Genomic DNA, 15,821 nt, shown 5'->3' with positions numbered 1-15,821 from the left:
TAAGTGAAAACATAAAAGAATATAGCATATATTTGTCGTGCAAGTTTTCATAACTAGAAATCGATTTCTAGGGTGGAAACCATGGTGGAAACTCTGGACAGTGCCCGTGACATCACACAGTTGGCAATTGTGCGCCATCGGCCTTTCAATCAGTTGCTCGAGTGACATCACTGATGACATCACAACTGCCTGGGTGACATCACAGTTGGCAATTATGCCCCATGCCAACTTTTGCCCAGGAAGTGATGATGTCACTTCTGTCACTTTCGTGACACAAAACTCATACTGACCCACCCACTAGTCAATACACCACTACTACTCGACCTCACTGATGTCACTTTTGTGACTGACACTGCCCGGACACTGCCATTAGCCAATTTTAATTAAGATAGACTACACAGCACAACTTCCTTGGGTGGATTTCAGAGCTAGCAGGCCTCCATCTTGATATCTTTTGATTTAAGTTAATTAAATCTAGTTTTTCTCCCTAGACAGCTCAGATCCGTTTGTGGCTGAAACTTTGACCAGTGGGCCTGTCTGTGCGGATGTGCTTAGTTTTGTTATGTTAAGGTTAGGGTTAGGGTTTACATCCCTTTTCTCCCCACATATATTGTTTTCGGCTACTTTGTTTGGGAAGTGAATCTGAATTTGAAAGTGTCTGTGCTGCTGACAAACAGTGAATAGAAACACACAACAAAACTAGTTAACATAATTTAAATTACACGGGATAGCAAACAATAATCTACGTCACATCTGGACAACTTGGGTCTTATAGAAAATCCAACTTTTGTATTTACAATTTTGTTGAGTCAGTATTTCCAACAACAGTCTTGCAGTCAGCCTAGCTCGAGTATAATGAGCCCTTTAGGCTACTCCTAAATCACGGACTGCACCTTTAATGGCGGATTCGCTGAGACATTGGGTTTGTCCAATTAGGTGGAGCACAGCAGCAGCACACAGCACAGGGGAGGCGAGGGAGAGCCACAGCCACCCAACAACACGTTTCAGTTCCTGGCTGGACGCACGGCACAAGCTCAGCAAAACTTTCCAGGACCAGCACCGATCTTTCGGTTTGAAATCACACGCACACAGGTGGCTGACTCGTCCATCAAACCCGATGCCGGCGGAGGATTATTATTACCCGATGATCGAAGTCTCGATTCCATCGATGGAGAGGGAAGTGGATGAGTCGGGAAAGACGAGAAAGGTGAGGGCACTGTCTGTGTCTAGCTTTTGTTTATCTGTGCGTGTAATCTGTTATCTTAACACATCCACGATGAACGTCTATTCGCTGCTTCATGGTATCGTGCCAAAAAGTCCTGGGTGCTCTGGTAAAGAATTGACGTGACGTCAGGTGAGCTGAGCCACCAGGTGAGCGCGCGAGCTGCGATCAGCAGGTAGCCGGAAGGGGGTGTCATGTTTCAATGGCCTCTCTTTTACAGGCTACTAACCTAACAGGCTGCTGCTACCTACTTCTTCATGCCAGCGACCCACTTACCGGTAGCCTATTTGACAAGATTGTATTCGGTGGTAATATATATATGTATATGTATATGTATGTATATGTATATGTATATATATATGTATATGTATATGTATATGTATATGTATATGTATATGTACATACATACATACATACAAGTAGATATATATATATATATATATATATATATATCAGGCAAATTCATGTCATGTTTCTGGGGAATGGACTTTTGAGCATTTTTCTCAAGATTCAAGATTCAAGATTTTTATTATCACGTGTGAAATTATTTTGCTGTAGGCTCCGTTACAACATAGTGCAAAAAATAAAAGATATATAAATAAAAACAAGTGAGACCAGTGGTTCTCAAACGTTTTCATGTCACGAACCCCTAAACTGACACAAATTACATCACACGGTTGATAAGGTTTTGTCCCCAATGTGACCAGATGTTTTCTTTTAGATGTTATTGCAGTGTATGAAACCCATGGCCAAAATAGTCATACATTCTGTCATTGTGTTACTTATGATACAGTATACTGTAGGCTAATGAAATTAATTTACTCATCTTTTTGCTGGGGACCCCCTTGAACCACCTCAAGGACCCCACTTTGAGAACCACTGTCTAGACTAGTGTGCAGTATCCAACCTTTCTCATTTGAAAGCTCAGCAGTGCACTGCCCCATGGTGACGAATAGATCTATTTGGATGTCAGACTCCCAGAGAACAAGCACCTATTTATGAGACTGTCGTCAACAACGTCTACACCTAGATTTAGAAAGTGCAAGAATTGACAGCAGACTGGGGAATTTGCTCTGGGCTGGCTGCCCTGCCCTGTGCTGAACTCCACTGGCCTCAACTCAGCTTTAGAGCCACAAGACTCCTCAGCATGGTAGATTAACATTAGACTCCTCAGCATGGTAGATTAACATTAGACTCCTCAGCATGGTAGATTAACGTTAGACTAACTCAGCATGGTAGATTAACGTTAGACTAACTCAGCATGGTAGATTAACATTAGACTCCTCAGCATGGTAGATTAACATTAGACTCCTCAGCATGGTAGATTAACATTAGACTAACTCAGCATGGTAGATTAACATTAGACTCCTCAGCATGGTAGATTAACGTTAGACTAACTCAGCATGGTAGATTAACGTTAGACTAACTCAGCATGGTAGATTAACATTAGACTCCTCAGCATGGTAGATTAACATTAGACTCCTCAGCATGGTAGATTAACGTTAGACTAACTCAGCATGGTAGATTAACATTAGACTCCTCAGCATGGTAGATTAACATTAGACTAACTCAGCATGGTAGATTAACGTTAGACTAACTCAGCATGGTAGATTAACATTAGACTCCTCAGCATGGTAGATTAACGTTAGACTAACTCAGCATGGTAGATTAACGTTAGACTCCTCAGCATGGTAGATTAACGTTAGACTCCTCAGCATGGTAGATTAACATTAGACTCCTCAGCATGGTAGATTAACATTAGACTCCTCAGCATGGTAGATTAACGTTAGACTAACTCAGCATGGTAGATTAACATTAGACTCCTCAGCATGGTAGATTAACATTAGACTCCTCAGCATGGTAGATTAACGTTAGACTCCTCAGCATGGTAGATTAACATTAGACTCCTCAGCATGGTAGATTAACGTTAGACTCCTCAGCATGGTAGATTAACATTAGACTAACTCAGCATGGTAGATTAACGTTAGACTAACTCAGCATGGTAGATTAACATTAGACTCCTCAGCATGGTAGATTAACATTAGACTCCTCAGCATGGTAGATTAACGTTAGACTAACTCAGCATGGTAGATTAACGTTAGACTCCTCAGCATGGTAGATTAACGTTAGACTCCTCAGCATGGTAGATTAACATTAGACTCCTCAGCATGGTAGATTAACGTTAGACTCCTCAGCATGGTAGATTAACGTTAGACTAACTCAGCATGGTAGATTAACGTTAGACTAACTCAGCATGGTAGATTAACATTAGACTCCTCACATAGTGGATTAACATTAGACTCCTCAGCATGGTAGATTAACATTAGACTCCTCAGCATGGTAGATTAACGTTAGACTCCTCAGCATGGTAGATTAGTGTTATCTTTTGTCCACAGTGCCCTACATGGCTGTGACTGTAACTGTATGAGGAGGGAATTCATGATCTTGTCCTGCACTAACAACTACAGTTCGCCTCAAGCTGCACAATACACACAATACTCCCCAAATACATTATTGAGTCCTGACTGCTCTATTTACTACACTACTGTGGCTCACAATAAAATAATTAGATGTCTTCATTAAGCTTCATCTATTTTATTTATTTATTTATTTATTTATTTATTTATTTATTTATTTATTTATTTATTTATTTATTTATTTATTTATTTGCACATTATTTAAAAACAGAAACAGACTAAATGAAGAAAACAAAATCATGTGCGAGTAGACACCCTAGGTGGGCTTATTCTGGGTCTCCACCTCAGAAATATAATAATCCATACAAAGCATACAACATAAACTAAAAATATATAAACCAAAAAAGAAAAGAAAAGGGGGGGCCCCCGGTGGCATACCTGGTAGAGCGCGTACCACAAAGGCCCAATACCTTGCGCAGCCAACCCGGGTTTGAATCTGACCTGTGGTCCCTTGCCGCATGTCGTCCGCAAACCATAAATGTGACCTGCCCGGACTTTTGAATTAAGTAATTGGGGCTGACTAAATGACTAATTAGAAGCCAAAATGACTCACAGGTCCAGCACCATGGAGAGCTCCAGAGTGAAGAAGCACACAGGTGAGCAGAGTTGGGATCAGCCAGGGAAGTGGACTATCACCCCATTTACACATTGTTTTTAAATGCAACCCGTATCCGGATAAGTCATCTGGATAATGGTCAGATTAAAAAAAACTGGTGTAAAAGGGGTGTAAGAGATCTGAACACAATGTGAGCCAGACTACCCCCAGATGTGGTCAGGAAGTTCTGATCACATCCTGATCACGATGCATTGGCCAGGGGGAATTCAAAGATGAAGTGTCAGAAGTGAGTGAAATGACTTGAAAACCAAGTGCAGACTCAGTGAGAGGCACCACAGAGCTTTAGCTGGACACGGCAGGCACACTGTGTTTTCATTCTTTTCCAAACAAACCTCTATACCACGAACATCTTTGGAGTGCCAGAGACATACAGACACATGTCCAAGGTTTATATGTCTATCACCAAGGTTTTGTCCACTCCAAACTCCCAGAGGTTAATATAAAAGTGATCTCCCTCTGTGACACACTCACACACACACACACGCACGCACGCACGCGCGCACGCACGCACGCACGCACGCACACACACACACACAGCAATGGGCCTTTTTCAGAGCAGCCATTTTGTGTCTAAAAGGCAGGGTAAACACAGGTGCAACCAACTCACTAATTAGGGCTGCAGCACTGGAAAACCTAAATGGGCTGTCAGGTGAAAAGAAGCGGCTGGCAACTGCGAATGTGTTGGAGGAAGCATAATGCTAGTCTACAGCGCTCCCCAGATCGGCAGAGGGTGGAGCAGAGGGTGGAGCAGAGGGTGGAGCAGAGGGAAATTGGCCAAGTAGGGCCTACAATTGGGGAGAAAAATGGGGGGAAATTCATGAAGAAAAGAAACACAATAATGCTATTTTAATCATTTTTAAAATGTGACTTAAGGCCAGCCATGCAGGCATTATTGAGCCCTTGACTTTATATAATTAATTGTCTTCAGGCATTTCTGCCCTGCTTTGCCGTAGAGCTGTCCTGTCCATCCCTCACCAGTGAAATATGCTGCTGCTGCAGATGGCACACACTGCTGATTGTTATGATTCATTTATTTCTGATTGCACACATTAACTCATAATGTTCTCCTGCAAAAATAGGGTGAAAAAGAAGGTACAACAAGATGTACATGTGTGGAGACACGGTGGCAGTGTGGCCTAGTGGTGGACAGACTTCAAGGAAAAATCCACACTAAAACGTTAAAAGTACGAAAAAGTACCTTGAATTTCTGGGTCTATTTTGTGTTTTAGTGGTGTGTTTTTCTTATCCCCATATTGTCTTATTTGTTAGAGGCTGTCAACATTTATATTATATACCAATATGTCACAATTAATTTGACAATGATATTGATGTTTAAAGGTGCAGACAATTTGTGAAGAAATCATACCAGACGACCATGAGAAACAGAAAGCACAGACACAAACAGATAGACATGGCACACACTGTATGTTTCTGCCTACTGTACATACACTGGATGAGGCATCGTGGTCAATTAAATGTCCCAGGTTTTTCTGTCACTGTCTGCTGCTGCTCTCGGTGGTTTGAGCCAACACCGTAACGGTCAGGAAAGTAAAAGTTACCTCTGCAACATAGCATACAACTGCTTGTCATTTATGTAACATACTGCTTGTCATTTATGTATAGTTGTGATAGGCAGAGCATGGAGGGCTTATCACTCATTTCCTAATGATGAAATGGTTCTGCGAAGCTCTCTGCCTCCTCCTCATGGAGAAATCTGGTCATTGCATATTCTTATTCCATCTAATTGAAATTGCTATTTCCGTCATGCCGTGGTGTGAATAAAAACGTCACTAAACTCTACTCAACACTACTAAACTCTTAGATACTGAACTACAATACTTAACAGGACATTTTGCCCCTATCAAGGGATGACCTAATTTCCAGCTGCCACATGTTGAGTTTGAATCAGGTTTGAATAGGCATGTCAGTCAATTTAGGCCCCACCCACAGCCTGTGGGCAAAGGAAACGCCCATGCAATCTCTCTCAATTGTAGCACAGTAAAAAAAAGAAGAAGCTTCATTATATTATAATGAAGCTTCTTCTTTTTTTACTTATTGCAGTTATTGAATTTGAACAATGCCCAGACTTTGGTGGATGATAAAGACAGTAGGCATTACAGTGATTACATATCACTGTGATTTTAGAGTGCAATACTGTAATGTCTCTGTGTAACTCCGTTTGTGGTGGTCTGGCGATGTTTGTAATGTTGTTGTTGGAGCCATATTGAGAATATTTGAGTTGAATGGTAAACCTGTAAAAGAAAATATATTTTGAATTATATTTCTATTCAGATTGATGAAATATGTTAATAATGAATATGAAGTTTACTTACCTTTTGATTACTTACCTGGACGATTGAAATTACTATTGAAATGAATAATTACCTGGTATACTTACCTGGTGATGACTGCGAGGTGTGACGTTGATGACGCTCCTCCCCTCTGTAGTGACTTTAAGTTAATGAATGAAATGTTTGGCAGGTGGGTTAGACGGCAGAGATCAACAGTTTTCTGACCGCATCGCATGTAATAGAAAATCCTTGTTTGTCTTAGATCCTGCGTTTGATATTATTTTATTTGTATTGAAGAGTAAACCGGAGTTTGTTTATTCAATTTATGTTTCTAGTGCAACTTCTCCGTGTGTGCTTTACCATGAATGTGTGTCGGCAACTCCTGCATCTAAACCTGGTGACTAAATTGAATGGTAGTGGAGTAGTCATATCAGTTGTGATGCGGCTCTGTGCACTTTTTGCCCAAGACAAATTTCCGACTAGGGGACAATAAAGTTGATCTCATCTCATTACTGATCAGTGATGGTAATTAAAAATAGCACGTTTTAAAGCTGGGTTGACCATCATGCCTTTAAGTTGTAATTTCTTCATCATTCTAACTCACATGATATGATGATATGATTTGATACTTTATTGTCCACCATGGTGGAAATTTTTCTTTGGCTTCTCTTCCCATAGAGACACATTGTGCACAGTCAGCACACCATAAAACATAAAGACATAGAACATAAAACACACATGTACAAGTTAAGACATAGATGGTGCAAATAAGCATATGATTCCAAATACAAACACCTAACTAAAAATGGCTTCCTACCTATGGCTTCTCTATGGCTTCTCTATGGCTTCTCTCCAACCATATGGGAGAAGCAAGTCTCTTCAAAAAGAACAAGATGAAGAACATACATTTCTGCTGGGAACAGTGACTGGTTTTAACACTTTTCTGATCATTGTTCAAACCTCTCTCTCTCCCTTTGTCTCTCTCTCTCTCCTTCAATTTCTCTCTCTCTCCCCTCTCTCTCCCTCTGTCTTTCTCCCTCTGTCTCTCTCCCCTCTCTCTCCCTCTGTCTTTCTCCCTCTGTCTCTCTCTCCCCTCTCTCTCCCTCTGTCTTTCTCCCTCTGTCTCTCTCTCCCCTCTCTCCCTCTGTCTCTCTCGCTCTCCTTCAATCTCTCTCTCTCCCCTCTCTCTCCCTCCGTCTCTCTCCCCTCTTTCTCCCTCTGTCTTTCTCCCTCTGTCTCTCTCCCCTCTCTCTCCCTCCGTCTCTCTCCCCTCTTTCTCCCTCTGTCTTTCTCCCTCTGTCTCTCTCTCCCCTCTCTCCCTCTGTCTCTCTCGCTCTCATTGAATCTCTCTTTCTCCCCTCTCTCTCCCTCTGTCTCTCTCTCCCCTCTCTCCCTCTGTCTCTCTCGCTCTCATTGAATCTCTCTTTCTCCCCTCTCTCTCCCTCTGTCTCTCTCGCTCTCTCTCTCTCTCGTTCACAGCTCTTCAGAGTTGATATCTTGTTTAATGAGAGGAAACATTATGTGCTGAGAAGACACAGTGAATTCCAGACTCTCCACAGAAAGGTATGTAGACGACAGTATGGAAGCTGCCATTCCTACACTCACAAATGTATATTTATGTGTTTCTGAATGAATTATTTATTTGGCCTTTCCAAAATATCAATATGTTTTTATTCTACCTAGATTTGACCTATGTTTTGAAGCAATACAGGTGTCGCTTTTTGGATCTTGTGCATGCGTGTGTGTGTAACTATGTGTGCAGACCAGTACACTTAGTTCAGTAGAAGTATTACATTGTAATTTATTGTTAAATAGGAGTACAGCATGATGATTTAGCTAACGAGGTGGGAAAAGTAATTTCTTCTTCTTCTTTCTTCTTCTTGTGACTTTACCAACACAGTCCAGGCATTATTTTGAGGAATGGCAGCTCATCCCGTGCAGTGATTCTGCTTCTGTGTCGTGTGCTAGCACATGGACTGATTTGAAGGTTAACATGTTATCTACTGGTACCTACAGCTTAGGAAGATTATCCAGACTCCTGACTTCCCCAGCAAAAGAAACCCCCATCTGAGGACCAAGCCTCTGGAGCAGAGGAGGCAGGAGCTGGAAGACTACATCCAGGTGAGGAGCTCACCCATCCAAAACTGTAGTATGGCATCCTAGGCAGCAAGGTGGTGTTCAGAATCTACTACTACTACTAATCATGTTGTATAGCAATAAGGAAGATATGGCCACATGCTACATCACAATTTCAATATATATTTCTAAAGACTTTCTTTCCAAAGCCTATGCCTTTCCATCAAGGCAAAGGAGGGCCACCGGCTACTTTAAATAATCGAAAATATAAGAGTTTTGATTTGTTGAACACTTTTTGTTCATCGTTTTGATGTCTTTACTACTATTCTGAAATATGAAAACGTGGGTGTGCATGTGTCAAAATATTTTACTAGTAGTGTATTATTAGACTAAAGTATGCTTTCAGTATTCACACACTTTGTATTTTGTCACTTTATGTGACTAAAACTGATTCCCGAACCTTCGGGGAATTTTTTTTTTCTTGCTGACAAGCCATTAAAATTGCCTTTAATCCACTGAACCAAAATACCCTTTTATAATTTGGTTCATTCTTTGCCGGCCAGGACATCATCTATCAGCACGAAGATGTACCGCAGGAGTTGCTGGACTTCCTCCATCTGAGACACTTCCACACGGGGACCAAGATCAGCAGCCTGGAGTAAGTCCTCCATATAGACTGCAGCCAGGTTCAAGATGCATCTCTCTGCTATATTTGGCTCCTCTATTCTTGGATCGGCAGCAAGGCGGCAATATAATAAAAGCAGCAGAAAGGTTTCTCACGTCTCTCACTAGCCCACCATGTGATGACCCGAGAGGGCCTAATGTGTAAATATAGAACAGGGTATCAGAGCTCAAAGCACCTAGCAGCTTATTTCAGTGTTGTGGGTTTGAATCTGGTTCACTATTTTTATTATTATGTCCTTCTCTATTTCCTCTCTCGGTCTCCTCCGTACACTATCAGATAAATCAGAAATATCATATAAAATGTCATCTGAAAGCATATTACCTGTGTGAGATACGGGAGACGACCAGAGGGCAGTGTATCCCTTTGATATTAAAAACCTGTATGTGAGTTATTGCCGACAGTATTTCTAATCCCACGCAGAGCAAACCACCTGCCTGAAGAGGGCGACCAATTAGGTCTACAGTAAGATTGCAGTCATCATTTCAGCCAGCGAGGAAATGTATCACGCTCTCCAACAAGCCTGTAAAACGTCTCCTTTATTTGTTTATGAAAAAAAGATCCCCATTAGCTTGACGCCTGGACGACAGCTAGTCTTCCTGCTTTGTCTGAGCAGTGAAACTCTGTCTAATAGTGTTGTGTTCTTCTTATTCCAGATCACTTGATGACTTGGACACTGAGAGTTACAGGTGAGAACTTTTGAAAGTACCACTTTGAAATCTGCTTTGAAGGCGTTTATTCAAAGGGGAGATGTTTTTTTTTCTACATTAGATTAGATTAGATTAGATACATTGGTCTCTAGTGATTGGTTAGGGAAAATATAATTCCCCTCTGGGATTCCCCTCAAGGAAATTGTTTGGAGTCGAGGCAGTGTCAGACTAGAAGATGTAAACGGAGGGTACCGACTCGACAGTTCAGGCTGATGTCAGGCTGGAAGCTTGGTGGCTCTGACTACGTGAGACGAGGCTAGAGAGAACAGTGAAACTACTGTATGACAAAAACAGTCATTTGTCTACATTCTGGAGTTGTGTTCACTTCTCGTAAGTGAAACGGTGCTGAAGTTGAACAAATCAAGGACCCTTGGTGGTCCACAGACCGCAGGTTGAGAACCACTGCTCCTAGACTCTGGTTATGGTAAAGCATCAGCACTGGTTGTTCTTCCAGTAGAATAGAGGGCAAGTTTGGGCCTGTGTGTGCATTGGAGATATCTGTGGCAGCCTTTCAGAATGTGCCAGCACAAAACATCATGAGAATGCTGCTAACATGCTCATACCAAACCAGGCCAGAACTGAATGGAAAACATGGCAGTGTGGTAATGGCATGGTACACTACTACAGGACAGATGGAACTGTGCTGTGCCATACTGTACATCTGTGAATCCTTCAAGAACCTTTAGCTCTACAGTGTAGTAGACAGTGTTCATTTCGTAGACGAAAACTATGACGAAATATGTTCGTCGACTACCTGTTTTCACTGATATAAACTAAAACTAGGCTAAAACTATGACGAATACATACTAAAATGTGACTACAATTAATAAGCACTTTAGTCTAACTAATGGGAGAGTCTAGGCTAGAGCTATCAAACTGGTAAGGAATCCGGATATTACACAAGTAAAAGTTTTAAGAGTTAAATGTTGCTTTACGAATTTCAACACTTGATACAACCCAACCTTGATTCCAATTTCCAATGCCTGTAAGACAGAAAACATTTTGACTAGAAGTAATGTGTCGAAGTTGACTTAATGTAATGACTTTTCGTCGACTAAAACTGGACTAAAACGTTTTGCGTTGTCCTCGACTAAAACTATCAAGGATAGAAATGACTAAAATGTGACTAAAACTAATGTGCGTTTTTGTCCAAAGACTAAGAAAATCTAAAATAGCTGCCAAAATGAACACTGGGTAGACTGTTTATGCCTTTTCACAATAATCTCTTTGTTTCCTCAGCTACCAGTTATCGCATCAGCGCGTGTTGGGATTTTTCCATGACCCGTACATCTCAGACTGCACATCAGGTAGGAAGCGTCTATATCTTCTGGAGTCAGAATGTTTCAGGGAATCCTCCACCCAAATCATTTGAACAGAGTCAGAAAACGGCTATCTCTTCTTGGTCCATTTTGTTGTTTTGGGGTATTTTTCTCATTTCCACGGATAACTGGAGAAAGGCACATGACGTCATGTTGAGGTATTTCCCGTGCAGCTACAATGGAGTTTAGGGAAGGTTTTTCTTTGCATTGATTGAGTGATTGATTGATTGATTGATTGATTGATTGATCATCTTTATTTCCAAACATGTATAAAGGGGTAAAAAACTAAATAAAATAAACAAAAGCAAAAATAAATAAATAGATGATAACAAAACAAGAATAATACAATAAACACAATAAGCCTCTCATAACAACATAAATTGAATATTACAAGTTCAAAGTACTAGGAAGAAGCATGCACTTATTTAATCCTACCCCTACCATCCGTAGACTCTTTCTGGTATATACAATTCATATACTATATACAATTAATAAATACTTACTGATTTGCATGATTAATGTATACCATACATAACGCAGTGATTCCCAAACAGGGGTACGTGTACCCCTAGGGGTACTTGAGCAGCTTGTAGGGGGTACTTGGAAAGATTGGGCATTACAATTTATTTCCAAAATGATCAAAACAATATTCCCAATAATTCCGTAGGCCCATCTTGGTAAAACTGATGAAATTGGACGAATTGTATGAAAGGGGAGTCGAGTCATTCAAATGATTTGCATTCAGTAATCAGATGTGTTAGAGATGCCTACTAAAAGATTGATATGAGTTTAATAGAACACATTTAGGAGCATCAACAGGCATGAATGGGGCGGGGGGTACTATTCGTATACTCAAGGGGTAGATAAGACTAAAAAGGGTTGGGAACCACTGCATTACAGTAATACTATACATATCTATTGATACCATCTATCATAATAATACCATAATATACTTAAGCAATATAGCATGAGAGCAAGTGTGTTGTGGAGAATATATCCCGCTGATAAGCTGTTATCCCACTCGGCCTGCGGCCTCGTGGGATAACAGCTTATCAGCGGGATATATTCCACAACACCACGCAGCTCGAGTGCTATATTGCTTTTATAAAACGGTTTCCAAGTATAATAATATAATAATAATAATACTATAAGTCCGACTGGCATGGTATTCTGAGTCATTCTGAGTCAGTTGAAACACTACTGTAAGGCGGGACCTCTAGCAAGAAGATAGACGTGCGGGTGATTTGATTGGATCGTTCTGGAGACTGAAGTCGACATTGGCCAATCCTGGTGCTTGCTGAGAGCTTTTCGCAAAGCCCGACACCAGAGCCGTATGCCGACACCAAGTAACGTTACGTCTTATTTAGAAATGCGGGGTTAAGAGTGAGGGCGCGCGAGAGAGGGGTTAAGACATTAGCCCGCGTCTATTCTTGTACAAAACATCATTTTCTGCGAAGTATTAGTAAAGTTATAAGCGAAGATTGATTCACAAGGATCTGAAAGCTGTCTCCGCCATTTTGTTTTTGAGGTACTTTTAGTAAGAGAGTTGCGCCATCATGCGTCCATAATGACTCATTGTACAAGACTTGAAGGACTAGTGACCCTCGATACAGCAGATCAGGAGAAAGCTGTTTGGCTCGAGCGCAGCGCTGCCTTTTAGTAAGAGAGTTGCCATGGCAACCAATAACCCATGGCCATGGGTTATTGAACTCGGTTACTGGAATAGACCCTTCTCACGGGGGCCATTTTGTGTCGTAATGGCAGGGTAAACACAGGTGCAAGCAACACACTAATGAGGGTTTCCAATTTCCATGATTGGAAGTTGGAAACCCTCATTAGTGTTTTGTCTGCACCTGTGTTTACCCTGCGATTTCGACACAAAATGGCCCCCGTGAGAAGGGTCTATTATACAATCGCTGTGAACCAATCAGATTGCTTGATTTGAGAGAGCCGTTTTATAATCATCCATAAGCATCATAGGCTACGGACCCCGTCAGGTGACCATGCGATGCCAGTGCGTTCATGTTACACTCCAGGTAGAGTGGCTCGTGATTAGAGACCGGTGTTTTGTGGGGTAACGTGTGCTGTCTTGCAGGTCTCCCAGATGTGGTTGTGGATGGGGTTCTGCAGGGTTTCTACCCCCGGGACGTCCGGGTGAGCTTCAAGTCCAGTCCCAGTCTGACCGAGCCGGGCCCAGCTGCTTCCGTATAGGGCTGCAATTAAAAGCACAGTTTGTATGCTTTTACGCATCGAAATATTGAATGTACATCACAATGTACAAATAGGGATTGGTCAACGAAAAAGCCATCGTCACGCAATAATGTAACAAAGGAATAATATAAGCTAATGTATGGTGTTATATGGTGGATGCTTTCATCCAGAATGCCCTACAGAATCATGACTGCATATGCTTTATAACAATCAGTTTGTCAGTTTTAGTTTTCTAACCAGGCATTGTTGTCGCCATGTTCCACCTGTTGTTCTACATCAATAGGCACCATTCTGCCTTGTCACAGCACAGCAGAAAATCTCATGTTGAAGCCAAATACCAAAATGCAGCTAGAAACTGATCGATGTATTTTTGCAGACATAACCCGTCATTCATCTGCTGTTGTCATTTTGATCCTGCAGTTCGTTAGCCAGAAAATGAATGGTGATTTACTGTAGGAACAGTGGTGGAGACCAAATGTGTAAATATTGATCAGATTTGGTGAAAAGCCTGTGTGTTTTTTAATAGCCAACACAGTGAAAAGATACTAAGTTATTTTAGTAATGCTAGTGACAACTTAGTTGTGAATATCATTTTAATGTAGAGAGCAATGTACAGTAGTTTAGATGATAAGATGACTTGATGACCAACGGTCAGATAGATATTTCACTTTTAAATCATGTTTTTGTTTACATTTTTAGTTTGTCAAATGTTCAGAGCCGTACAATTTTAAAACGCGTGCAGATAAATGAGACAATACTTTGATAAAGGAGGTCATGGAGACATTACAGCACGAAGGAAGGGCTCGCAATCTCTCTGTCACACACTCAATTCAGCAATATTCTGGAGTATTTTGTCAAAACCATAACCCTCTCGCATGTCAATTACTGGGGTGGAGAGATAATGGTTCACTGCATTGTATTTTGAAGCAGTTGTACTTCAAACTTTTCCTTGATGGGTTTGTTGTGTTGAATTTATAATAAAGTGGAACATGACTCATGGTGTGACTTGGGAAATATACATTCCTAGATGTTCAAGCCAGGAGAGTGATGCACAGAGAGTGTCCTCTTCTCCACACAAATTATCATGTCGTGTTGGAGGGATGTTTGCACATTAGGTCCCTTCTTTGAAAGCATTCGGATACTCAAGAGAAATTAAAGTATTTTGTCATTTGGATTAGTTTAGATCATTAGTTGGGCAGGCAGCTTATGAATGCATTGTTATTTAAAATGATGTTTAGAAAAAGGCCTCAGGAAGATTAAGAGATATGAATGAGACGTATGACTTAAGCTTTGTGTAAATAAGATGTTCAAATAGCCTATGGTGTTTGCAAATATGAGCCCAAGATACAGGATGCAGGATCCTTGAGACTGCCCGAGCAACTCATGGAGAGATTTGGTGTTTTGGTGTGAGCAAACGGTCACAAGACTTTTCCATAACGACAAATAGCCTCAGCAGAAAATCATGAAAAGCAGGAAAAACAGGGGAAACAATACCAAGGGTTCAAATGCTGTTGAGATTTGCTTTTTCTTGTTTGGTATTACTATAAAAAATATAATTCATGAAATATTTTTTTCCTCCCGTTCAGATGGCTAATACATTTTTCATGTCAGCATGTCATTTTGCAGCATTAGGAGTAAAGACTTCTGGCCAGGAGAGATATGAGAGATATGAGGACAGATATGAGTTATGTTCCAAAATGAGATATCTACTCTTTGAGAAAAGTGACACCCTCTATCACATTTTTTAAACCCAAATACAGAAAAAGAAAAATAGGATGGGACTGTCTGAGTTCATTCTTAAAAAGATCAGTGATGACCATGTGATGACGCAGGTATTGAGCATTTTGGAATGAATGCTTTATAAATTATTTGTGCATTGTCAGCAGAGATGTTCCCCCTCAGCCACCACTCGTCACCACAGTCTGGGGGGAAATAGTTTGCAAGTAGTGACAAGCGACAGGAGCTGAACCTTCAGGCTGCTTTGCCTGAGGAAGAAACGCTGAGTTATTTGGCTGTGGGTGGTTTTTATGAGCCTTGGGTATTTGGTTAAGACCAGGGACTTATTTAGCCTCATGCTGCCAGATGGATGGCACAGACTTGTGAGAGCAGTTCAAAGTTGAATTTATTATAAAGAGTTCACTCAAGACAATCTGTCCATTAGTTGTTAGCACTATTGACTCCCTGACATTCATTTGTGTGTGTGGGGAGAGGGGGGAG

The 15,821-nt window shown here is 41.1% G+C and overlaps 1 protein-coding gene across 2 annotated transcripts; it reads left to right on the top strand.

The window, feature by feature from the left end:
* The first annotated feature begins 986 nt into the window (after window positions 1-986).
* On the top strand, window positions 987-14,595 carry snx22 (sorting nexin 22). Of its 2 annotated transcripts, none has more exons than XM_083654453.1 (7): window positions 987-1,207; window positions 8,086-8,169; window positions 8,623-8,727; window positions 9,246-9,340; window positions 10,021-10,053; window positions 11,314-11,381; window positions 13,498-14,595. In XM_083654453.1, the coding sequence occupies exons 1-7, from the start codon at window positions 1,118-1,120 to the stop codon at window positions 13,602-13,604; spliced, it is 582 nt and encodes a 193-aa protein (XP_083510579.1). In that variant the 5' UTR covers window positions 987-1,117; the 3' UTR covers window positions 13,605-14,595. The 2 variants fall into 2 exon arrangements, with proteins under 2 accessions (XP_083510579.1, XP_083510578.1); XM_083654452.1 differs by having other exon boundaries at window positions 13,489-14,595.
* The last annotated feature ends 1,226 nt before the right edge of the window (window positions 14,596-15,821 follow it).

Source organism: Poromitra crassiceps, assembly GCF_964638095.1.
Source record: "Poromitra crassiceps genome assembly, chromosome: 18".
Lineage (NCBI taxonomy): Eukaryota > Metazoa > Chordata > Actinopteri > Beryciformes > Melamphaidae > Poromitra > Poromitra crassiceps.
Note: the sequence above shows the minus strand (reverse complement) of the source record. Positions and strands in the feature narration are given on the sequence as shown.